Raw genomic sequence first — 27,103 nt, forward strand, 5'->3', positions numbered from 1 at the left:
AAAACATAACTATGTAAAAGATCTTGAAGCAATTAATTGTAAGACATACCCATACATTAGTATTAAGATTTAATAATTAAAGAAGATGTACATGCAGATACAGATTATGTTCCGAGAACATTTCATCACGCTCATGATTCAATAAGACAATACTGTTTAAATGACAGCTAAATCGGCTGTTCTGAAAATACTCAGAATACTGCTTATATCATTGCAGTATCAAGATATTTCGTTCTTAATTAATAGTGTATTTCTGATTTATTTAATCAGAAAAAAATCCGTTTTCATAGAATTTGGAAAACATTCTAATTTCACAAAAAAAAAAAAAAAAAAAAAATGAAAAAAAAGCAAAAAAAATAAATTATAGATCTGATCAGGAAAGTCGTTTCTCTGACGTTTCTCCTATCTTCAACGCTTGCTATATCCTTAGACACGGCGTCAAGTCTTCACAAGTAATTAATGTGTATGGATAAAATTACAGGCTGTATTATCTGCTGATAGGTAAACCGTACCTAAAAGCATGAGGGGTATTGAAACATATTTAAAGGTATGATTGAAACATAAGTATAATTCCTTCAATGCTAATTTTTCAAGAGATCAGCAATTCAGAGGATTTTAAAATTCTAAAGTATTCCTCGTCACAGTTGTCTTTCCTGTCGCTTTCGACTAGAGGCACCACATGCTCCGCCTGCAGTTTAGACAAAACCTTCTTGCTACTTTTTTTTTATATCAGTTTTTAAATCATTTAAATGACTCACCAAGTTCATATCATCATTACTTTTCACCACAAACCGGCAACCAGATGAAATACCGCTGGTCATTCAAAACTATACCTAGAATGTATGTCAGTTGCACGGGATTCCATGCGCACGCATATATGAGCCAAGTTTATTGCCGTAACAAACTCATTTTCAGATATGCTTATTAATAGATCGACACACATAATTCGTCTTTGTCCCCGCTCGTACAGCCAATCAAGTATAAGGACACATTCCTGTATCAAGTGTCCCACGGAACGTCCATTTTCTTGCCTCCAAATAAAATATTTACCACGACATCTATACTCATAATACATCTTTAAAGTATCAAAATCTTTAACCTCTGGTCTTTGTAAATTCGGGATTTAAACGTTGAAAGTTATAAAGCTTTGCATACAATGTATGTAGATTTCAGTTTTATGTTGTTACTCTCTCAACTCTGGATGTAATCCACTTCTGTAAGCTGTGTTGAAATTAACTGTTCTTGATCCTCCCCTTAACTCAGTATTTTGATCACTGCATGTTATTTCATACCTGGTAATTCACTGAAAATAAAACAAAATTGCTAAGGTTTCTGTTACTTCAGATAAAATAATAAGAAAAAAAAAATGAAAAATGAAAACACATTTATACAAAGATTGGGATCAACTTAATTGCGCCGCATTCAGTTACTATAGAAATGACGATATAAAAAACCAAATAACCTGAAATATCGTTCGAATGTATAAATTCAAAATGAACAATATTTTTATATAAAAAAAATGGAGGAAGAGGTGCGAGGTGGTTTGTGATAAATACCAAAACAGATAGTTGCCATTTAAACTTGTGTCGGATTTCTTTTCTGTAAGCAAACTGGCTGCGCATGCGTGTTGTATAATAGTGTTACAATGTAGTTGTGGACGTAAGCCGGTACGATCTATTTCTCTTGTCCATAACGTTACGTAAGTAAAATAAATTAGCCCCTGAAAATATGCACCTATGTATCAACATTCAAATCTATATCACAAATCTCAATCGATACGTGGTTACAAATCATCATTAGTAAACATCTCATTTGCTGCAAATTCCAAACATATTTACCACCATGACTATCAGCCACGCCTTCCGGTAAGTAAAAAAAAACATGTTATTAGATCGCTATGATCTTGAACGTGTACGATGCTAAACTTCAAAAACAAACTTCCATTTATGAACGGGGAAATAAACTTCCTTACGTGCTGGTAAATACACTGAGGAGAATGATACAAGACTCTCTAACTTAAACTATATCATTGCTGTTTTGTTCTTTTGTGACTCGTCCCTGATGATATTTGAACCCCAAGAAAACAAAGGAGGTAGCTAAAGAAAACAAGGTCAACATTTTGATCTGGAGGAGAAATACCCCTATTTATACCGAACTATTTCATAATTCACATTAACTAATTCAGGAGAATGCCAAATTCATGTGTATATTCTGAAACGCGACATGTAATAAGATGAATCATATAATTTCATCAAAATTGTCTGATATTGGAAGAGTTGTTCAGTTTTTCCCGAGTAATACATTGTATTTATTTTTACATACCAATTCGCAGATTACTGGTGCACATATAATGGTTACTATCCTATATCCCTCCACGCCAATCATTCACCAAAAAGTTCCAATATCATCCGTCGGCTAAAACAGACGACGGCATAATGTGTACGGTAAGAACAATGTACCGACTGTTATTTGTGTTTATCTGTTACACCCTTTAAATATCTTAACAACAACAGCAGTGTTGAAATTCAAAGTAGTGCATACAGCATGGTGTGTTAGATAGTTAAGTTATCCCGTAAAAAAGATCATAATTCAGAAATCATGTGCTACATTTGAAAACCGTTATTGGTTGGAACTTAATGTCACGTACGAGAACAAAGATTAAAAAAAAAAAAACAAAAAAAACAGAGGAAACCTTGTATAATACTGATTACTCTATACAGATTTACGAAAGTTGATAAATATAACATCCACAGCTACTACATTACTCTTTACTGAAGAAGTACATCTTTTACCGTGAGGACATCAGTACCTCCTCAGTCGTGATGAATGTTCAGATACAGGCATTCCCGGTATCTAATGTATTCTGCAATATAAAAATCATTCCTTAGGTGAATATATTAAAGAAAAAACAAATAAATAGTTGATGAAAGTCAAACAATTAATGAAAACCAAATAATTAATGAAAATCAAATGATTAATCAAAATCAAATAATTGTTGAAAAAAAAATATCGAAAACCAAATAATTAGTAAAAATCAAATAATTAATGAAAATAAAAAAAATAAAAAAGGATAATCGTATAACAATGATAAATTGATGGAATTAATTATTTAGCGTTTCACAGGGTTGTCCGTTAATATACCTAAGGTAAACAAATTGGAATCACCAAACGTTTCAGGATATATCTCATATAATTTATATGCATTCTGCTACAACTTCTGTGGATGCTTTGACCTTGATATTATAATTGATAAAAAATTGATGTAAATCAATTTATTAACAAATGCCTTCGTATTGCAATGTAATGTAATGCATTTCATTTCAATTTGAATCTATAGATATTTTAAGACAAACCTTGTTAAAGGTCCACGATTAATGTAGTCTCCTTACGAAGTACAAACGGCGGAAAGCCCGGCAGAACACAGGCTCAATAAAAACAACATTATTTTTATTTAGTATTTTATGATGATACAACATGTAGATAAAGTATTTGTGCAGTCAATGAAAAGTAATCAGTACTGCATACATAAACCAAAAAGACAACTCTAGCAAATACACAGTATATCGGAAATATATCTTTCATCATATATCACAAATCTTGCAACAAATGCATTGTTAATAATGTTTAAGATATACAATGTTTAATTCTAACAATCGATAAAATTGCTCCAGGTTAAATATTTGTCTCTCGTTAAGCACCGAAAGCAATTCTACGAAATTTTTTCATGGATAAAAAATAAAACAATGCAATTGAATATTATACATACCTTGGTTGACATAAAGAGCGCATTAGACTACTGCATGGTTTTAAAAAAGCCAATTTAAAAAGCTGGATACCTGAGTGATATATATATATACGTTACATACTACTGATCAGGGAATTCATTTAACTCACCCACTCTAGTAACTTTGATATTTCATCTATACACACCAGACAAGTAATGTACAACGACAAATGAACTACCATAAGACAAACAGGTACACAAGACAGGACAAACACAGATGTACAAGGAAAAATGACAGGTAATTCACGTGATGAAACAATACAATGTAAAACAACCTCATTGTCATCGTATGTATATTTAGTTTGATTTGTGTTCTTGATCTGTTTTGTTTGAATGTGTGTTCGTTGCTTCCACCTGACGCAACCCGCTGACAACTTTTCTATAACGGATGAATATAATTCGTCTTAAGAAATTTGTGTACATTTTTATTTGTCTGTTGTCATTGTACTGTTTTGTTCGGCTATGTGTATGTCATTTCGCTAATGTAGTGTGTTAAATTCGATGTGAATAATCAGTTGTATGCTAAGTTGGAAGATCTTACCTGTCCTGTTCTAAAACAAAACTTACATGTAAAATAATTCATGTACAAAATATTAGTTTCCCTTTCCAGGTATCATCCAATGGAAACTCAATCAATTATTGGTGCATTTTATCATATCATCAATATATACATTAACTTGACTTGTTTTACCAACATTTGGTTACCGACCAGTTCAACTATTAATACAAGGTAGGCTGATGCCTGAGTGCAAGGGAGGGGCGGGGGTGCGGGGTGGGGGGTTGGGGGGGGGGGGTGGGGGGGGGGGGGGGGGGGGGGGGGGGGGGGGGTGTAGAATACAAGTTGAAAACATTTAAGAATTTATCATATACTATCATTCATACATGTATAGATATATACATATTTCTTATATATATTATTTCCGCCAACAGCCCAATAAATAAACAACTTACCTGTGCATTCCCCGCTCTGCTGATCACATTCAGCACACCTGCTATTGCATGTCATCAGACAGTTTGTACCATAAAATCCCCCAGTACAGCCTAGCAACAAAATGTGTGACGTAATTGATAGCGTATCATAATGATGCAGATGCGGAGATAATTACTTCTTTGTGATATTGCTTTAACAAAGGACATAACGTGAGAATGGGATTTTATTTTCAGAACTTCGTTATATATATCTGTTAGCTTCTTAAAGATTTATGATGCAATAGCTGAAAAAAACTGTAAAAGTATCAATTTAACGAATACCAAATTAATCATATACACTATAAAATATATATATCATCGCTGTATACGCAATTGCAAATATTGAGTTGTAAGGGAACAACCAACCAATTGAAAAAATAGATTTTTGAAACAGCCCTGTGTATAGAAAGTTGAGCCAAGGATGAAATGTCTGGCAGCCACTGATTGGCCAGATAGGTAACTATCAATAAGAAATGTTGATATCAATTTCGTAAGTCCGATTGATTTTTTCCCCAAAAGTTCAGGTAATAATAATTACCAGGTAAACATTTAAGATTTTTGAGAATTTTTACTGCGAAATTCACCCATTTTCAAAATGGCTACCCTGGAGAAAATTTGAGCTGAATGACCCAACTTTTGTTTGATTAGGTGTTATATCAGACCATAAACTTTTGTTATAAACCATAATTGCCATATTGAATTCAAGAATTTGAATGAAATACTCCAAAACGTTGACACTAAAGTCTATCGGAAAACAATTGGTTGGTTGGTCTGTATAAAGCAATGTAGATAATGTTAAAAGATTTTCTATGGTCAGACGTTAAAAACAAATAATCTTTTTCTGTTTTTTGGAAGAGGCAATCAAGTGAAATTGGAAACAAACACCTTATTGCGTAAAAAGCATGTAAAGTAAATGTTGCGCGACATGTGGATTTACAAAATAAAGAGCCTTGATTTTAAGGAGGTGAAAACGAATAAGAAATATCATACATATATAGCTTACAAGACCAATGTATTTTTACTGACTTCAATAAGATGTACATTGTTATTGCTGTCATATTTCCCATGATCGTCTGCTGCGCACTCGTGAAAAATATCAAAATATTAGCCCCACTCGTGAAATATATTTGGAATTACTGAAGACACTGTTAGATATCCTCTATATCTTCTCTCAATAATACGGTTGTATGGATAGAACAAAATACAGTTTATAGTATGTGTGCGGGACTCAGATATAGGACCGTCGCACAATTTCTACCCCAAAACTTCTTTACCTCCACGTTAGAGAGCGGTATATGTTTACCGGCAGAACGTACGATTTTGACGTAAGATACTAAAAAAGCTATAAATACCTTTGTGAAACGGACTTTTTATGAAACGTATATATTTACGAAAACTCGCAAGTTCTGAAGCTTTTTACCCAGAACTTTTTACCTTGTAGCTCAAGTAAGATCACACGGTTGCAGTTGATTCGAAATCAATTAGCCGAAACATAACAATATATTTTGTTGATTTGCTGACGCTTGCACCGTCTATGTTAATGGCTACGTATATGAATACATATTGAAATCATTTAAATGCTTGTTTTAAAACGAAATTCTACAGTAGACCTCGTTGTCTGTGAATGGAAATGACTTCAAAAGCAATCACCGCGTGACGATGATAAAAAATACTGTTAAACGGCGGACCGAGAAAAAATATTTCATTTTATCTCCGGCTCAGTTAGCAGAGGTCGTTTAGTTACATGGACGTCAGAGTAAATCAATATTTAACACAGTTGGATGGAAATGCCAAAAGTACACACACCAAAATAATTATACCATATTTTGACCAAAAAATCGTCAATATTTCCCGACACCAAAATATTCCAGTTTAAGGTATCTATAGTGCAGCAGCAAAATTATAGATAACACATTTAGCTGTCCAGTAAATACATCAAATTAACGCACGTATTTTGAAGCTACAGGTAAGTAATTGGATAGCTAAAGGTGATATGTTCAATGAACAGATACTTCTGCTAGATAATGGAAAACAAAGCAACATCAGCAACAGGATAACATGTAAACAAAGAAATAAAATTAATATGAATATTTATCAAATGTGACGCAGACTTTTATTACTCGCCAAGTATATCTGGTATGTAGATGTGTATACCCAGTGTCCGATTTCCCATAAACTATCATTGTTTCTTTACCATAATGTGAGAGTCATAAATCACTTTTTACATCAAACATACATATACATGTATACATGTCCGAACATTGCGTTAATAGTGTTATGAACACAATGGAATACAAACATATTCAATATATAGCTATAAGGTGTTCATAACACCGTAAACGCAATAAAACACCGTTCAATCCCTTTATAATTATACTGCAATATATATATAGAGTTGTTGCTCACCATAACAGTTCCCACTGTTTTTCTCGCATAGGCTATCCAGGCAATTTGTAGAACAATTACTTTCACATTTAATGCTGTACTTCTGAGGAACGCAAGCTATAAAAAGGGAAAAATAACAGAATACAATTATTGATGCATTGTATTTAAACATATTCCGCAATGCTAAATGTACTCCACGTTGTATATCACTTAAACTTTAAATATATTAACTGTATATCGTGAAGAAAATTTCTTGTTATATTTCAAATCCATATAAAATGTTTCAATATCGTTAAAAGCCCAAATGTTGATTTCCTCGACTGGAATATGTTTCATTTATTGATAATGGGAATATCATTGAATTGGTCTAAGTATTTCACAGTATATAACACAGTAAACTGTTACCCACCTATACAGTGTCCTGAGTTCCTTCTACACAACGTCTCATTACAATTTCCAGGACAGTCCTGATCACATGCATTACCGTACTTTCCAGTAACGCATTCTGAAAACATAAGAATGCATGATTGATCATTATTCATTTGCACGAGTTATATCACGTGATTTTTACAATATTAATGACAATCAAATCAATACAATGAGAAATTGTCATGTTCTCGAAATAGTGGAACGCGATATTGACACAAACATGCATATTTTAGATCATCGTATACATGTACGTCAATCATTGATACGAATTGAAGCTCTTTCCAAAACAGACCACGATGCTAGTACCCATAATCGTCATGGACTTCCAGCCGTTAGAAGGTTATTGTGTAAGATATCCTTATTAAACAGTAACTCACCTTTACATGACCCTGTGTATCGTTCACACATCATGTCCTTACAATTTCCTGGACAGTTCTGATCACAGTTAAAACCGTGCTTTCCAGGAATACAGTCTGTAAAATATGTCTCTCCATAGCAAATGATACGTTAACTGATTTTTGTGTTTGGTTGATACACTGTTTTGTATCGTTTAGACGTCATTTAAAGGTCGCAGTATTATCATCTTAATTGTCATACTTTGTTTAATACGACAACGTTATTCTTCTATATAAAACATTGCATCATGTCATGAAATATCAGCTATATCATGCAGCCATAGCCGTTAGCTTGTGCTGGTATATAATATCTATATAAATCAGTAATTCACCTGTACAGGATCCTGTGTCCCGTTCACATGTGTCCTTACAATTTCCTGGACAGTTCTGATTACAGTTAGTACCGTAATTCCCGGGAATACATTCTGTAATATATAATGTCTCTCCATAGTAAATGATACTTTATTTCGACGAAAAATAAGATTTAGAACTGTAAAATTAGTTCTTACTTTTTTAAATGATTTTTGTGTGTTTAATTATTTGTATTGTGTATTTGTTGGAGTTATAATAATTATCACATGATACAGAAAATATATCACTATCATTGTAGGTACAAAACGAAATCCATTATTTGGATTCAGGAAAATGTAATGTTTTATCAAGACGTGCTTCAGTTTCTAGATACTTGCTACATCTACTACATGAGTAATAAACATATCAGAGGAATAAATGAAATAGATCACTCAATAAAATTTTCTCAACACATAAACTACGTTTGTGAAAAGCGCAAAAATTCGACTGATCTTATGGGACTAAATACGTCCAATAGAGACCAAGGTGAAATCTTCATCTAACCATGTATTTATTAGTTTTAACAGCAGTTGAATTATATTGGCGACATATGAAAAAATGAATGAATAAAGAAAGAAACGAGAACATAATTAGAACAACTAGTATATTACAACTTTTATATTAAAACACTATTCTTTTTATGTTTCGAGTTAAGTAATATTACTAATGCATCTCGATCAATGGTATTTTATGGAATTCAAATCTTTCCAGCCATGTTGTTGACCTTGCAAGATAAACAGCTATAATCGTGAATTCATTGGCAACATCCTATGTTTAAATTTTAATAATCATGTTTTCACGATGTTCGTAAGCTTGAAGCTTTTACTCACGATTACAGATTCCGTTGACTTTCTCACACAACTGGTCCTGGCAAATTGTAGAACAATCCTGTTCACATCTAATACCGTATTGCTGAGGAACACAATCTTAAAAATATATTAAATAACATTGATTTACATCGTCAAACGTGTTCTATCTTATTTTCGATATTATTGTATGTATAACCATTACAAATTGTATATAACGCTATCAGTTTTAATCTTATTATAGTGAAAACATATCGTAAAGTGTTTCGACTTTGTTCATGACTCATGTAGGCCCAGATGGAAGCGGGGTGGGGGTGGTAAGTGGAGAGAATCACTGCGCCACTAGACCACTCTAATGACACTTTGCCTAGATATAACTCACCAATACAGTTACCCGTGGAGTTTTCACACAACATTATTTATATAATCTAGATTTTTCTTTATTATCAGAGAAATATTATATATTGAAATTGTAAATTTTGAATCTGTTTCTCACCGTAACAGTGGCCGTTGACATTCTCACATAGACTACCCAGGCTATTTGTAGAACAATTCTGTTCACATCTGATGCCGTACCTCTGAGGAACACAATCTGATAACAAATATTGATATGATAATCATCTGCTCACGGTATAAGTTATGATATAATAATTAGCTATATTGACCGTATTTGCTGAATTTCTAATTGTTCACCTTTTTGGTTTTAAGCGTTAAATTTACATTATACCAAATGTTACATCGGAACTATATATGTATACGTTTACTGAAACCCCTTTTATAATTTCATATCTAATGTTGGCACCGGTTGAAAGTTCAAAACTTTGGTAATTGTTATTTTTCAAATATCTGACTTTGTTTAACACATACTTTTATTGTCATAAACAGTTAACCTAGTATAAAGGTACTAGCAACGAAAATATCATCGATGAAGCATATTGCTATAAAATGTCGAAACCTGTCATTACTGTCAATATAGACTTGAACTGTTCTTGAAGTATTTGAGTTATTCGTTTTAAGTATATGTCATCTTTTAGAAGAAGTTATGGAGCTGTTATATAGGTAATCAAATACTGTAATTTTCTCTATTTCTACGAAAGTGCACTTCCTATATTAACAATGAGTATAAATCTGCGGTTTCATTCATAACTACTACAACAGAAGCTAGCTTGGCCGTATTTGGCGTAATGAAAAAAAAAAGAATGAAATAATTCAGGAGCGAACCTCTACCTGTATTATTAAACAAATGCTGCAATAAGAACTGCATTTTTGTATAAAGTCTTTGACTGATAACAGCCCATGGGGGACCATACTTTTGCGTAGACTTAAAACAAGTTTCAGCATTTGTTGATAAGCTGTAAATCAAAAACAAAATAACAAGAAAACAGACACCATTTCCTAAATGTATATGGGTTTATAATATGAACAAACAGTTTATAATCGATTTTAAAGGTTGCATAACAGACTTGTATTCACAAAATATAGATTAAAGCAAAACATACATATATACATTTATATGAATTCATATATATATAGTGTGTCTTACGTGAACCTTTACATTTAATTACATGTATATAAGGAATAACAGAATTAGACGAGAAAATACCAAAACAAATGCCAATGTCCTTCAAACAAACGTTGTCGTTGGAAGTAAAGTATTTGAAATATTAAAAACAGTAGTACTTTGAGTACAAGATAGTTCCAGTACACATTCAGACTCTACATTTTAAGAGACCACAAACAACTTAGGGGGGGTTGTATATATCTTATATAACTGTTAAAAGAACTCCACCTGGATTTAATGAGGCAGGTATAACCAAAACAAAAAAAAGTTGGTTTACCAAATAGAAATGTAAGTCAATCTGATGTTAAACTGTAAATCAAAATCAGACATTAGATCCGGAATATGCTATCAAGGTGATAAAAAAAGCGAACAACTTTCTTTTTTATTGTATGTTAAGATAAATATAAACTGTTGGAAGAAAAGTATTTGAAATATATATAAAACAGTACTTAGTACTTCGAGTACAAGTTATGTCCAGTACACAATCAAACTCTACATTTTGAGAGACCACAAACTGCCAATTTTCTACTAATTGACGTGGCTTGTTAAAACTCTTCAAATCAAAGGAATGCTATCATACATTTTTCAACGAAGTGCCAGATCTATTCATTTTATATAGGGTTAACTAATAGAAAAAATCAATTATATAAGATGCTGTTAGTTAACCAACGAAAAATGAACCAACAAAATAATAAGATGATATATATACAATGATAAAACAGTAACACATATCTTATGTATAAGAGTATACATCTATCTATAAACATTATGCATATATGTACTTGGTTACAGGTACATGTGATACATTTAGTCTACACTCAATTGTACCTTTAACGCGTAGCGTCATTACTTGTAGATAGTACTATGTCCATATACTTGTGCTGAGTATTATTAATAAAACGTCGCCATGTTCTGTTAACACGTGTGTTGTGTTCTAAGTTTGAAACATGGTGTCAGAATCGGGATCTGATGTGGAGTAAGGTTTGGATCGACGTAGATCGAGAAACTAATCGTCCATTTGAACAACCGGCACGACACGAAACTGCGCGTCAGGATTCAACAATGGCGAAATTCCATGCTCCCGAGGCCTTTGATTTCTCGTCACCCATCGAATGGCCAGACTGGTTTCAGCGGTTCTCAAGATATAGAACGACAACAAAACTAAACAAAGAAGAAGATACCATTCAGATAAGTTCTCTCATATATGCGATGGGGAAACAAGGGGAGAGTGTTTTTAGATCTATTTCGTTTGACCCTGCGGGAGACGAGGACAAGTACGAAAAGGTGGTTGGAAAACTGAACGCTTATTTTATACCCAAACGAAACGTTATACACGAACGTGTCAAATTTTATATGAGGAGCCAAGGTCCATCTGAGGCATTTATCCGGTCCCTTTTCGAACTCGCTGAGTATTGTGATTTCGGGGCAAACAAGGACGACCATATCAGAGACCGGTTGGTGATTGGTATTACCGATAAGACAATTTCGGAAAAGTTGCATTTGAAATCTGATCTTACGTTAGAAACAGCACTCCAAATTGCTCGTCTGGCTGAACAAGTTAAAAACCAGGTCAAAGATCAAACAACAAAAACTAACAGTATTGATGCGGTACACAACAAGAAAAAGTGGCCGAAACGTCCTACAGGTCAATCTCATAAACAAGGCATAGGGTCTCGTCACAACACACATAGTGATATAGATACGTATACACACAGTCAGAAGGTATGTTCACGGTGTAACAGAACACATCAACGTGGGTCATGTCCAGCTTATGGCAAGAAATGTCATAAATGTAAAGGCACAAATCACTTTGCAGTATGTTGTAAAAGTAAACGTACAGTACATGAAGTAGTACAACATGAACAGTGTCTAGAATTCTTCCTAGGCTCAGTACAGAATAACGCCTTGTCAGAACCATGGAAAATAACTTTACCTGTATGTGGTTCATCCGTTACATTGAAAATCGACACAGGAGCAGATACATCTGTCATGGCTGAGCTGACTTATCAACGCCTGAAAAACAAACCAGTGTTGAAGAAGATAGACAACAACACAGTATTCCAAACTCCGGGAGGCACGCTTGGCTGTGTCGGCCGATTCACCCATGAAGTACGGTATAAAGGTACCAATTATCCAATAGAATTGTTTCATTGGAGGACAGAATAGGAGTAATTTACTTAGGCGTGATGCTGCAATGAAACTAGGTCTTGTTGTTAGGATTGAGGAAAATGTGAAACTTGACAACTCTTCAATATTTGGGTCATCAGGACTACTGAACTGTGAGCCAGCATACATTAAACTGAGAGACAGAGTTGAACCTTATTGTGTGACTACAGCCAGACGTGTTCCATTCCCAATACTTGATAAAGTTTCACAGGAACTACAGAGGATGGAGAGTGAAGGGATATTGAGAGGGTCACAGAACCTACAGATTGGTGCGCCCCTATGGTACCGGTAGTGAAAAAGAACGGTAATGTCAGCATTTGTGTTGATCTGAAGAAACTTAATGAAGGAGTAAAGCGCGAGATACTTATGTTACCTACTCTCGAGGATATTGCTCCAAAACTTGCTGGTGCCAAAGTATTTTCTAAGCTTGATGCTAGTAGTGGGTTCTACCAAGTACCACTCCACCCAGATTGCTCTAAGCTCACCACATTTATCACACCCTTCGGCCGGTTTTGTTTTCGTCGGGTTCCATTTGGCATCACATCAGCCCCAGAGATTTTCCAGAGAAAGATAACGGAACTTCTTTCAGGACTAGAAGGTGTGGAGGCTATTATTGATGATACCTTGATATATGGGAAGACTGTGGAGGAACATGATGAACGTTTGAAAAGAGTGTTAGACAGAATTACTGCCTCAGGTCTAAAACTTAACAAAGACAAGTGTGAATTTGGGAAATCAAGCATCGAGTACTTTGGTCATGTGATAAGCTCAGAGGGAATCTCACCTAATCCTAAACGGATATCAGCTATTAGGAACCTTGATGCTCCTAAGGATGTCACAGAATTGAGACGCATACTCGGAATGATCAACTACTTGGTCGCTTCATGCTAGGTTTATCAAATGATATGAAACCTATGACTGATTTGCTTAAATCAGATCAAGCATGGATGTGGACTCTGATGCAAGAACAGGCGTTTGACAAGGTTAAGCGTAAGTTGACAGAAACTCCGGTTTTGGACTTTTATGACGCGAAACGCGAAACTGTGGTTAGTGCGGACGCAAGCAGTTTTGGACTTTGTGCTGCTCTCTACCAAATAGATGACAAAGGAGAACTCAAACCAGTCGCGTTTTGTTCACGCACACTTACAGAGGCAGAGACAAAATATGCACAAATCTAAAAAGAATGTTTGGCCTCGGTGTGGGCGTGTGAAAGATTCGAAAGATACCTAGTGGGTTTGGAAAAATTCAAACTTTTAACGGACCATAAACCGTTAGTACCCCTGATCAATACACAAGACCTGGACAAGACTCCATTGAGGTGTCAACGCCTTCTAATGAGGTTTAGGAGGTTCAATCCGGTTGCTGAGCATGTACCCGGGAAAATGCTCGTTGTTCCAGATACATTGTCGCGAAGCCCGAGTCCTATTGCACTTGAGGAGGGAAGTTCGAGTGACGAAGTGGAACTGTATGTTAATTCAGTAGAGACATTTAGACCTATTTCTGATGTGAGGCTCGAGCGCGTACGGGAAGCTCAACTACATGATCTAGGAGTTCAGAAAGCTCTAGTGTACACTAAACATGGATGGCCGAGCAAAATCAGTGGTGTGGATGAAAAAGCACATGCTTACTACGCTTCGAGAGGGGAGCTGTCTGTGTCTAATGGTATACTATTGTTCAGATGTCGAGTGGTGATTCCAGATGAACAGCAGGAGGAGATATTAGAAAATATCCACGAGGGTCACATGGGAATTGACAAATGTTGCGATAGGGCAAAGTCTACAGTTTGGTGGCCAGGCATCACCAGAAGTATCAAGGACAGAATAAGTTCATGTAAGTTTTGCCAGGAACACAAACCAACTCAACGGAAGGAGCCATTGAAAACGACGGCACTGCCTTCATGTTCATGGCAGAAAGTAGCAGCAGATCTCTGCGAGTTTCAGGGCAAGAATTACCCTCATTCTGATTGACTATTTCTCTCGGTATGTCGAGATTGCTCATCTTACCAACATTACCAGTAGTCAAGTTATTCTTCGAATGAAAAACATTTTCGCGCATTGGGGTATTCCAGAGGAACTTGTATCCGACAACGGTACACAGTTTGCGTCGGATGAGTTTGCTGATTTCGCAAGGGATTATGAATTTAGACAAGTATTCTCCAGCCCTCACTACCCTCAAGGTAATGGGGAGGCTGAGAGTGCGGTGAAGATAGCTAAACGCATATTGGCACAAGATGACGTTTTTGCGGCTCTCATGGTTTATCGTGCAACGCCTAATGGGTCAACTGGGTACAGTCCAAGTCAATTAATTATGGGGAGACAAATCCGAACAAAATTACCTGTAACGGAAAAGAAACTACTTCCGGAATGGCCAAAACCCAAAGACGTACGGGCACGAGACACGCAGTACAAGAAGCGGTATGCATTCTACTACAATAGGCGTAATGGAGTTCGAGAACTACCTCAACTTGATGTGGGGGATGACGTAAGGATCAAAGTAGACAAAGAAAAACTTTGGTCAACAAGTGGAGTTGTTGAGCGCGCAGACCTGGAGAAACGTTCATATTTAGTCAGGAACACCACAGGGTGTTTATCAGAGAAATCGCCGACATCTACAATCGGTTAAACCAGATGTTAATATGGATAGGCCGTGTAGTAATCATGAGGACAAAAGGGTCTTAACGACGGAACCTTCTACTATCTCTACTACACCTAGTGATGTTGGTTCTACCCCAAGAAAGACTACTATTCCAGTGGTAACAACAACATCGTCCAAATCCACGGATTCTACCTGCACAGGGGTCCGCCTAAGGAGGAATGTCCATCTTCCAACAAAGTTCAAAGACTATGTTGTTACCAAGTGAATGTATATAATTCTAGTTAGTTATCAACAGGAGTAGTGTTCAAGGGCAGAATAATCCCTGTACTCCTGTAGGATCTGGACAGTCTACCCCTTTTCCCTAGATTAGGTTCAATTCTTTTGTTTCGATGAATTTAATGACAACAAGTCATAATTAGATTTGATGATTTTATTGTTACAATTTATCTCAAGTTTACAATTTTGTGTAGAACTAGAGACTATTCTTGTGGACATATTTCATAGGTAAGGAACACTTACTAGAATTTGGAACAATTTTGCCAGTTAATATTTTGGGTCAGTTTTGCTATCTAAAGAGGGGATATTTTACAAGTATGATCAATTACGTAATTGATACTACAGGTTCGGTTAATGTACCTTTAACGCGTAGCGTCATTACTTGTAGATAGTACTCTGTCCATATACTTGTGCTGAGTATTATTAATAAAAGTCGCCATGTTCTGTTAACACGTGTGTTGTGTTCTGAGTTTGAAACAGACGTCGTACTCAATCACAAGCTATTACTATTAAAACCCTTTCGGGTGATTGTTGTCAGACGGAAACCAAGTTTTGAATATCGAATAGTGATGCCGGAAAAAAATGTCATGGTCATGGAACTAATTGTACGCATATTCGTAGACCGCGCCACAGTCAATGAATATATTTGTATGTAGTCGGCAAAATATGTGAATATTGTGTCGTTATTGTTTGTTTCACGTTTTCCAGTAACGCGGTTGTTTTTGTAGAGCTGAATTAAGGTAATTAACTTTGTATGGGACACGTATCTATGATCGGCGAACACTTTTCACCCCAATAGTATCGTTTGTTTACCTCCAATTTGGAGAGCGGCATAGTTTGACCGGATAACGTATTATTTGGCCGTAACATACGAAAACAGCTACGAAGACCTAACGCTACCCAGATTAACACACTCACCATATTTGTCTTATCAAACAACAACAACAAAATCATCATGGAATACATAAAAAGTAAGTCATCGTAACAAAATCGAAATTCAGCTTTATAAATCATGGTATTCTACATTCATACATTAAAACCGTTAAGATATTTAAACTGGAACCTTAGCGAGATACACGATGAAAGCATCTTTCAATACCTTTTGAGACTTAGATTTAGAAGAGCTAACAGTATAATGTATTAAAGTGTATCACACTTGTGCTTTGTCGTTTTAGTACAAGTTAGTAGTGCGAAGTTCTTATGTAGATACATCAAAATACATACAGATATATAGTCCCTTGTGATTATGATTATATGATACACTTTTCACAAAATGAGGGGGGGGGGGGGGGGGGGGTGAATAAAAATTTGACTTTTCCGTGATCAAATTCATTTTCTAAAAAATCAGAAGTATCTGAAGCTGCTATTTCCCCCAGCAAAAGTATTATCCTTATCCACATTTCTATATAAATATGTAGATGTAAGTTAAATAAAAATTATTACAGCAACACGAGCATACAGAAATTTATCTCAACATTCACTTGAATCGTCATTTTAGAAATATCTATTTATATTTACAAAATCCAAATACTCGTATGCGGAAGGTATAAACACTTATTTTCTGAATATCCATGCATTTAGTTTTTTGAACATTAGTTCCTTTGATGCTTGATTAAGGGATCACAGCTGTCCGAATCAAAGATCTTTGATGATTATATCAACTTGTATTGCGTATTAGGTGACCATCATTTCATAGACGTGGGGAGTTTCTTCTTGGCGAGGTGAAATAGACGTATATCCCGTGTCTGGGACGGATTGTTCTGCAAGGAAATCATGTATCAGTATAAAGATGAGGTCACACATACAAGACTATTATCGAGATAAATGAACGAAAAATGTGTATTTACGTTCAAAGTTATCCAATTAACACTAACAAAACATGTAAAGTATTGTAGTGTATTTCTTTTGAAATTTTGCTTGTTTACGAGTGCCACAGTACAAATAACAAAATTAACATTATACGGCTTTCGAAACGAATAACGACCACTAGTAACCAGCAGCGCGAAATTAAACCGCTGCATGTTGTTTTTTCATTGTATTTAATGTATGTTTCTATCGTCACACCTGTGTCCTTATCTGGTCGGTTCTTTCTGCTTAGTCTCTTTCTGCAAACAGAAATGATAATGTTAATTAAGTTTGCTTGCCAACCAGCAAGGGCCATTTATACGGTCCTAATCTCTATCGATGGGTCAAACCTTGCTCCCGATTAGTGCTATTATGAATGTACACAACTGTTGTATGCGTTTTGATACTTAACGGATTATCATGGTATTTCGGTATGCATATATGATATAATTCGCGGGGAGAAATATTTAATTGTGATCATGGCATTTAGAAACAACATCATGTAGCGAATGGAATACAAACAAAGCTTGGTATTTGCAATATATATATAATTGTTGTGATAGCAAATTTTTATGTTCGATATACCAAATATATCGATGCGCAGCTGGTATATGAACATACATGAAGAAGTAATAATACCTTTTCTTAACAGAATGGCAATCAAGTGTCATCAAACAAGCTAAACCAAGCCTTCAACGACATGAAGACTGATTTTATATTACGTACAGTGAAATGGTTTTCGCTGCCGACGAAACTGTTAAATTAATACTTACCGAAGAAAAAATACCACCACTGCTAAGGCGATCAATGCAGCAAAAAGGAGTCCACAAACAACAGCCAGGACAGCTATAATAGTCATTTTAGAATCGGCTGCAATGCAATAAAATTCCTATTCAGTTAGCGCGTGTTAAATAAAGATTATCTTTATACTTAAATGCTACAGTTTCCTATGTTACAAACTCCTGTTCTACAATTTGTTATCTCTGTACATTGAAAGTATAAGATTCTGCATAGAGGGGATTATTCACATTTAATCTTTATTATTATCTGTCTATTTAATTATCTGTCACTTCTAAGGTTTTAAGTTCTGTACATTTCATAAAGCTCAAAACTCGTATTAATATTGTGTACATCTTTTTCGGCATACTGAGACTCTTACTTGACTTGTACACATTATACCCACCAATGGTTAGATCAGTGGCTAGACACTGTCCATCGTCCTTACTACATATATTGTCCGTACATGTGTCCGGACAATCAGCACCACACACCACTCCGTACTTTCCAGGGGTAGCAATCTATATAGAAAAAACGCATTATCGCTACAACTAGTAATTAGGTAGAAACTATATTTCTGCTATAAAAGTTTTGTTCTTAAGTATGATGTGAGGTACAAATTGATTATTCTAGCTAGTAGTATATGGCATACAGACTTTGATTTATTTTCTTACTACTTTACCTAAGCAATGTCCGGTTTGTTGATTACACCAAAAGTCTTTACACGTCACTGGGCAAGTAAGTAAACATGTTACATCGTACCTTCCAGCTATACACCCTACAAAAGAAATAAGTTAATAATGTAAGATGGATTCTTAATTCAAAACGCAATTCCCTTCGTTTTGACCGATGATTTAGACAATGTCAAAGCCATAGGACATTCAGGTCCCTTAATTAAAAGGTTAAAGTATTTTGAAATAAAACAAAATCGTGTTGTAAATAACAATACAAGAACGAGGAAAACCACTGGTTTGAAACGAGAAGGTGCATGTCATGTTAGCACATTTAACTGATGACTCGGCACTAGAGGGATTTAAAGCTGTATTTCTGATGCTATAGAATAATTATCAATCGCAAATGATACAAAATGACAATAAATGGTAATGAGAAATGATTCAGGTCATTCAAGGTTCACAAAAGCAGGGATAGTTCTCATCCTCCATTGCGTTAAAAATAACTACAGTGTATTTCTAAAACTGACGACGCCGATGTCAGTCATAAATGGTCGAAGAATTTAAGCTATTTTTTGTTATATCAGTTTGAGTTCCAAGATGTTGCAGCAATGTGACAATAAAACATAACCATCATTCAGCCAGAATCCTGGAATGTGTTGGTGTTTAGCATTAATATCAAACAGAGACTCACCTTTACAGGATCCTGTGTCCCGTTCACAAATCATATCCTTACATTTTCCTGGACAGTTTTGATCACAGTTAGTACCGTGCTTTCCAGGAATGCATTCTGTGAAAAATAATGTCCCTCCATAACAAGCGCATATTATTATGTCGTCGTTTACATTTCAATACTATCATTATATCAAATTTCTTATTTTAAAATTTGGCGAAAAAATAACAAGAGAATAAGCCTTGCTTTGAAATTGAAACTAATTATGTATTTGTTGGAGTTTGTTACAGAAAAAAATAGTGCTCTCTTTAAATGCATTAAATAACTATTCCTGTTGTCAATACATGGCATCGAATGCTGCAGGCGAAAAATAGATTTGGCGTCACAATAAATAAACGATGTTATAACGATAATTTAGACGTGATTTAAACAGTAATCCGATTTCCCTGAAATAAATAGCTGTATTGATTCCTCAAGATCAGAAATAGCTTACCATTTGTTCTATGCTCTATATTAAAATGCGCATGATAACGTTTGACATAAAGTAAAAGCCTGTTTATTTCCTAAAGAACTACATGGCTACCGTCGTATATAAACAGGCAATTATATTATTTACAATAGAGGTAATCAGAAGCTGACCGTGACATTTTCCATTGACTTTTTCACACAGACTACCAAGGCAATTTGTAGAACAATCCTGTTCACATTTAATGCCATACTTCTGAGGAACGCAATCTACAAAACAGGAAAATATATTTCATCATAATTAATTACTGTAGTTATTAGTTAACATATATCGGTGTAAAATGAAAAGTTTAGTCAAATATCTATTGACTGTATACATTGTATAGTAAAGTTGATTGATTTGGCTCACATAAAATTATTATATGTGTTCTTTTCTTTGATGTAATAACCGTTTATTTTTTATTTATTGAAAGTGAGATAATACTGGATTAGTCTAGGTATTAAACAGTAAAAAAACAAAGTAAATTGTTACCGATACAACTTAATTTGTCCAGGTATTGGTCAGTATATGAAATAGTGTATTGTTATTCCTCGATACCAAATCCAGATTTCCTGCCTATAATTGCTTTGCATTAGTCTTACCAATCAATCACATTGTTCCAAAAAAACAGTAACCACTAACTCACCTTTACAGAATCCTGTGTCGCGATCACACATCATGTCCTTACAATTTCCTGGACAGTTCTGATCACAATTAATGCCATACTTTCCAGTAAGACAGTCTGTAAAATATAATGTCCCTCCATAACAAATGATACTTTAACAAATATCATCATTTTGTCGTCATTGAAATGTCACAGTATTGTCATCTTAATAAGTACATTTTGTTTCATACAACGACCAATAATGGATAAATAATGATGTCTAGTTTGTTTAAAAATTGGTATATTGAATAAGTATGTCTTATGTAATATTCTCAACGCGTAAGCAGCGGTTGTAAAATTTAACTGATCATTATGTAGCCTCGGAATGCGTATTTATATTAGTAACGACTGTGTGTGTATACGTGGCGTCCCTGTGTTGTGTACAGGGTATGTGACAGCATCACTTTGAAATGTATATGTGTACTGTGTTGTTATGCTCTGTTTCAACATTCCGAGTTGTATGTATGACGTAGACCTCGTAGACTTTAGACTTGTCCCCTGCACGAATAAAGCACGGGTATGTGACAGCATCAGTTTGAAATGTATATGTGTACTGTGTTGTTATGCTCTGTTTCAACATTCCGAGTTGTATGTATGACGTAGACCTCGTAGACTTTAGACTTGTCCCCTGCACGAATAAAGCACCCTATATTCCGGCCACTATTCTGGACTTCTGGGTAAATACTTACAGCCCAAGTCATTTCTAGCAATCCGACTCGTATGAGAAAGATCTGCTACTGCTTGGTGCAAGTACTACATCTATCTACTATTGCAAGTTATACTGTGCAGACATGTACAACCTGTACAGGAGCGGTATTGCCCGGTATGTACATTATGTACGTACCCTTATAATATAATGAATACATATTAGAATATTACTATTATATTAATATTGTTATATTATAATTAATAATAAAATATTCGTTGTACGTCGCTTATATTGGACAAAGTAAATGCCATAGAGACCAAGGTTGAACCCCTATATTTATAAGTTGTCAAATGTGAAAACAATGCATACACAATATAATATTATTGATAAATTAAATTAAAATGTATTGGCGAACACAGGAAAAACAAATCATCAGAAACATTTGTAAATCAAACAACATTTGAATCGAGAACATATTTTTTTTCAAAATAAAATCGAATTAAGTAGTATTGATAATATATTTTATGGACTACCATCCATCCAATACCTGTTGACTTTCAAGAATGACGGTCATAATCGTGGATAGATTCTTTATTTGAATGTTACCAAATTGCCGAATATGCTGGAAAGTCGTAAGCATTTACTAACCATTGCAGTTCCCGTTGACTTTCTCACACAGTCGGCCCTTGCAATTCGTAGAGCAGTCCTGTTCACAGCTAATGCCATACTTTTGAGGAACACAATCTTAAAAAAAATATCAAATAACATCTATGTACTCGTCAAATGTAGCTACCTTATTACTAATATTACCGGATGTATAGTCATAACAAATTTATGTGCACCATTAATTTCCATCTTTATCCCGCCAAAGAAAACTTATAATCAAATATTTCAAAACTTTGCAAAAAATCTTGTTTCTATATCATATTGTAAAACTATTCAATCTGAACATACAGCGAGCTGGTAAGTACCCCATGGCCTGTTTTTAAAAACAGATAGTTCTGTGTCACTACCCCACTATATTGTGAAAAAATACGGAAAACACAAAATATCACTACTCAAGCCTTATAACTCCCTGTTTCCTGCCACACAAGCAAACAAGGAAAGGGTATCACAACAAAAGTATATCGTTGAAATAGATATTGAACTATAAATTCACGTTAAAATATTTACATATCTGCAACAGGTATTTGTGAGTAAGTGGAGAAATTCCCAGCGCAACTTGACGAGCATATTAGTGATACAGTAGTTTGAATAATTGAGGATAATCGCTGCGTCATATGTTGACCACCAAACTATTGACACAATCTAGATATAACTCACCAATACAATTTCCTGTGGACTTTTCACACAACATATCCTTACAATTTCCAGGACAGTCCTGCTCACATGTGTTTCCGTACTTTCCAGGAATGCAATCTGAAATATAAAAACCCCACCCAAAATGATGATTACGTTAACGGATATTATTTATCGATTCATCATTTCCATGATAGTACATTAGTATCTAATTATTATCTTCGTAATATCACTTGACGGAGATGTTAAGATGAATAAGTAACAAACCAACGTTTTTTCTTCTTCTAAGTTTGATGCTGAAGGTAATCTATTTTGTCAAAGGCTCTCGGTACTAATCTGTCATTTTAATTGTTGATGAAATATCAAATAATATGATCAAATAACATAATATTATACAAGAAAATGATATAAATATGTGAAATGTGTTTTATTTTATCATCAAGAATAATTGATGAAAGATGAGTTAAGCTCTTAATATTTGTATAATCAAAGATTATAATCGTGAATTTATTGACATATTCTATATTTAAATTTTACCAAATTATGATTTCAAGAATATATTCGTAAGAAAGAAGATGTTACTTGCCATAACAACTCCCGTTGATTTTCTCACACAGTTGGTCCTGACAACTTGTAGAACAGTCATATTCACATCGAATGCCGTACGTCTGAGGAGCACAATCTTAAATATTTATGAAATAACATGTATTGACCAAGTTAAATTTGTGCTACCTTATGAATAACATCGTATGTAAATGTATATGAATTACAATTGTATGTATACTGTATAGCGCTGTTAATGTTAATATTATTTTACTGAACGCATTTTATGAATGACTGAAACGAAAATTTATAAAAATCAATACTTCATATCATGATCATATCATATTCAAACTGAATTCTCGATTAGCTGGGCGGTAACTCATGTATTGACACACTACCTATTTTTGCATTTAAGAAAGTTTTTCTCTTTTAGCGTCACCACCCCATATCATGGGAAAATGCGGAAAAAATAAAAATATCATTACTCAAGCCTCAACTCAATTTACTGTGTCCTGCCACACAAACAAGCATGGAAATGGTGTCAAAACAAATTTATATCTTTGTTAAACATATGAACATATCTAAAACAGCTATTATTTACTGTGGAAAATTAGAGAAAGTCAAAGCGCCTCTTGACCAGCATATTTATAGCACGGTTGTTGGAAAAAGTAGAGCGAATCACTGCATCACATGTTGACATCAACAGTAAAGACTCTGGTATCAAGATAAAACTCACCAATACAGTTACCCGTGGATTTCTCACACAACATATCCTTACAATTTGTAGGACAGTCCTGATCACATGTGTTTCCGTACTTTCCTGGAATGCATTCTGAAACCATAGGAAACCTCCAAAAATGATGATTATTTTAACGAATATAATTTATCTCTTCATCGTCAGCATCATTTAACACCATAATAACCTGACTGAGTTGTTAAGATGTTAACAAATAAACAACCAAACACATCTTATTACCGTATTGCTGTGAACACAATCTTAAAAATATATTAAAATATTGAATAACATGTATTTACTTTGTCGAATGTGTGCTTCCTAAGTACTGATGTCATCGTATGTAAAGTCATTACAATTTTTTGAATGACAGATGTGGCCTCAGACCACGCCTAATTTCTATTCATATTCTACCAATGAAATGTAAAATGAAAATATAAGAATACTCCAAAAATGATGATCATTTTAACGGATATCATTTACTTAGGGGTAAGTGGTTAAACACAGGTTGAAGAATATATAATTATATAGTTACATAAAACTCACCAATACAGTTTCCCATGGACTTTTCACACAACACATCTTTATAATTGCAAGGACAGTCATGATCACATGTGTTTCCGTACTATTTTAACGGACATTATTTATCGTTTTACCATTGTGAGCTTTTCCACAATATTATTTAATCATTATATTATTCCAGTGACTGACTGAGTTAAATAGCAAAAAAATAAACGGTATATTTGTTTAGTCTGGAAATAAGTAATGTGTGTTTGTTGAAGTATATTATCGCTAAATCTGATGAAGACAAAAAGTTTTTTTTAAAAGCTCACAATACAGATCCATCATTTTATCTGTTAACACAATTTTATGGATCCTCTTCTAGGGATTACTAGCACAAAACCCTCATTAGATAAAAACGTAATTTGAAAATAGGAAAACAATTTTTAGATTATCATCGATGCTTATGAATGAAGGATAAGAAAGCTACATTTTGAAAAGCAAATGTCAAACAGATACACGAAGGGCAAATGTTGAAGATGAGAAAGTCACGAAAATCGGAATCTGAACTAGAGAAGTAAAAACACGTTTCGAAACTAGAAAGCATATCATTGCATTTATGTATCCGTAATGTCCATGGACCTGAATCTTCCCCTTTCCGTATAAGTTTGATTTGGAAAATGTTACACCGACACTACATATGGTAATTGTATTTTACCGCTACAGTAGTTCAATTGTTTTCGTTTACGATACTATATACTATAATTTACCTTAACAGTACATTTTGTTCTTTATACACACAGTTTATAACAATTGTGCTGGAGAGTCCTGATAACATGTATCATCGAAATTTCCTGGAAACATTATGAAACTATAGGATTCCTCCACAAAGAATATCTATCTTAGATATAACATATATCGCCGTTCTCTAATCGTATCGGTTAGACAATAGTAGTTTATAGTGTTGACGATGTAAAGTACAAGGAATAGTAAATCATTCACAAATGCATTGCGAAACATGTGGATTTAAAAACCCATTTGATCGCAGAAACATTGTAATCATAATCGTCATCGTGATTTCTCATTCCCATTCTTCTCGCACAGCCTACTAGGACAATTTGAAAAAGTCTTGATCACAAAAAATTGCCGTACTTCGGAGGAAAACAATCCAATAAAAATTAAGTCTAATTGTGAGCTTCTTAAAATGTGTTATCATTGGTACTTGGCATGCATTCATTATGCATAACACTACCACTTTGAATATAATTTTAATACAAATCCTGAAAAAAATGCGTTTTGTTGCTGACTCGAAAGTTCGGCGACTCAATTTTTATATAAATTACTTACTTCATTTCTTAGTGTTATTAAGTCAGGGTTGAATTTGAATCTAATTTGATTCCAAACGTACTCTCACAATATCTGTGTTGAGTTTGGTGAAATGACCTCCTGAAGTCTTGTGTTTTGTCAAAGTACATATCGGAAAGCATTATATGATTAATAATGAAAGTTGTAATAACCAGTGACTAACCTATACAGTGTCCAGTTTCCTTTCCACACGTGTCCTTACAATTTCCAGGACAGTTCAATTCACAGGTATCACCGTACTTTCCAGCAACACATCCTAGAAATATAGGATACCTCCATAACTGATGATAATTTTAACAGTTTTCTCTACGGTATCATTTTAACAGTTAATGATCGAAATACTAATAGTATTCTTCGAAACTTAGTCATCGAATGTACTTTTGTTTGTTTTTTAGCTGATTTTTTTTTATAAAAGTGACAAGCACCATGTTAGTTTTATTTCTATTTGAAGTACACAATGGAAACAGTTCCTGATTCAATTATTAACTTCGTTAATGTAATCTAGAATTAAAAAAAAACTTCGTCTTTATTAAAAGAGAAATATTATATATCAAAATTTTAAATTTAGAATCTGCTGCTTACCGTAACAGTAGCCGTAGATATTCTCGCACAGACTACCCAGGCAATCTGTAGAACAATTCTGTTCACATCTGATGCCGTACTTCTGAGGAACACAATCTGATAACAAATATTGATATAATAATCATCTGTTTACGGTATAAGTTATGATACAATAATAAGTTATATTGACCGTAATTGCTGAATTTCTAATTGTTCACCTTTTTGGTTTTAAGCGTTTACATCATACCAAATGTTACATCAGAACTATATATGTATACGTTTACTGAAACCCCTTTTATAATTTCATATCTAATGTTGGCACCGGTTGAAAGTTCAAAACTTTGGTAATTCTTATTGTTCAAATATCTGACTCTGTTTAACATATACTTTTATTGTCATAAATAGTAAACCTAGTATAAAAGTACTGGCAACGAAAACATCTTCGATGAAGCATATTGCTATAAAATGCCGAAACCTGCCATTGCTGTCAATATAGACTTGAACAGTTCTTGAAGTATTTGAGTTATTCGATTTAATTATATGTCATCTTTTAGAAGAAGTTATGGAGCTGTTATATAGGTAATCAAATACTGTCATATT

At 34.3% G+C, this 27,103-nt stretch overlaps 2 protein-coding genes and 1 long non-coding RNA gene across 3 annotated transcripts in view; 1 reads left to right on the plus strand and 2 right to left on the minus strand.

Moving 5' to 3' along the window:
• Positions 1-388: 388 nt before the first annotated feature.
• Positions 389-4,453, minus strand: LOC117326302. Its single transcript, XR_004532466.1, has 4 exons — positions 3,354-4,453; positions 2,793-2,863; positions 2,323-2,415; positions 389-1,303 (listed from the first exon to the last, which is right to left on the minus strand). It is a non-coding gene; the product is annotated as an uncharacterized LOC117326302 (long non-coding RNA).
• A 10,427-nt stretch (positions 4,454-14,880) lies between these two features.
• Positions 14,881-15,468, plus strand: LOC117326591 (uncharacterized protein K02A2.6-like). Its single transcript, XM_033883349.1, has one exon. It carries the CDS (start codon positions 14,881-14,883, stop codon positions 15,466-15,468), a length of 588 nt encoding a protein of 195 aa, XP_033739240.1.
• A 388-nt stretch (positions 15,469-15,856) lies between these two features.
• The window catches only part of LOC117326592 (cell death abnormality protein 1-like), a gene marked incomplete at its 5' end in the record, with an annotated part of 34,606 nt that continues 23,359 nt past the window's right edge, over positions 15,857-27,103 (minus strand). The window contains 14 exons of the mRNA XM_033883350.1: positions 15,857-17,477; positions 17,782-17,822; positions 18,336-18,432; positions 18,746-18,860; positions 19,022-19,117; positions 19,705-19,800; positions 20,323-20,418; positions 20,835-20,930; positions 22,150-22,245; positions 22,825-22,920; positions 23,387-23,482; positions 24,080-24,175; positions 26,106-26,198; positions 26,525-26,620. Coding sequence (XP_033739241.1) covers positions 18,820-18,860; positions 19,022-19,117; positions 19,705-19,800; positions 20,323-20,418; positions 20,835-20,930; positions 22,150-22,245; positions 22,825-22,920; positions 23,387-23,482; positions 24,080-24,175; positions 26,106-26,198; positions 26,525-26,620 — 998 coding nt within the window. The remainder of the gene's footprint in view (positions 17,478-17,781; positions 17,823-18,335; positions 18,433-18,745; positions 18,861-19,021; positions 19,118-19,704; positions 19,801-20,322; positions 20,419-20,834; positions 20,931-22,149; positions 22,246-22,824; positions 22,921-23,386; positions 23,483-24,079; positions 24,176-26,105; positions 26,199-26,524; positions 26,621-27,103) is intronic.

Source organism: Pecten maximus, chromosome 4, assembly GCF_902652985.1.
Source record: "Pecten maximus chromosome 4, xPecMax1.1, whole genome shotgun sequence".
NCBI classification, from domain to species: domain Eukaryota; kingdom Metazoa; phylum Mollusca; class Bivalvia; order Pectinida; family Pectinidae; genus Pecten; species Pecten maximus.

Coding starts and splice junctions, on each gene's coding strand:
- LOC117326591 (XM_033883349.1), top strand. CDS start 14,881: ATGAAAAACATTTTCGCGCATTGGGGTATTCCAGAGGAACTTGTATCC.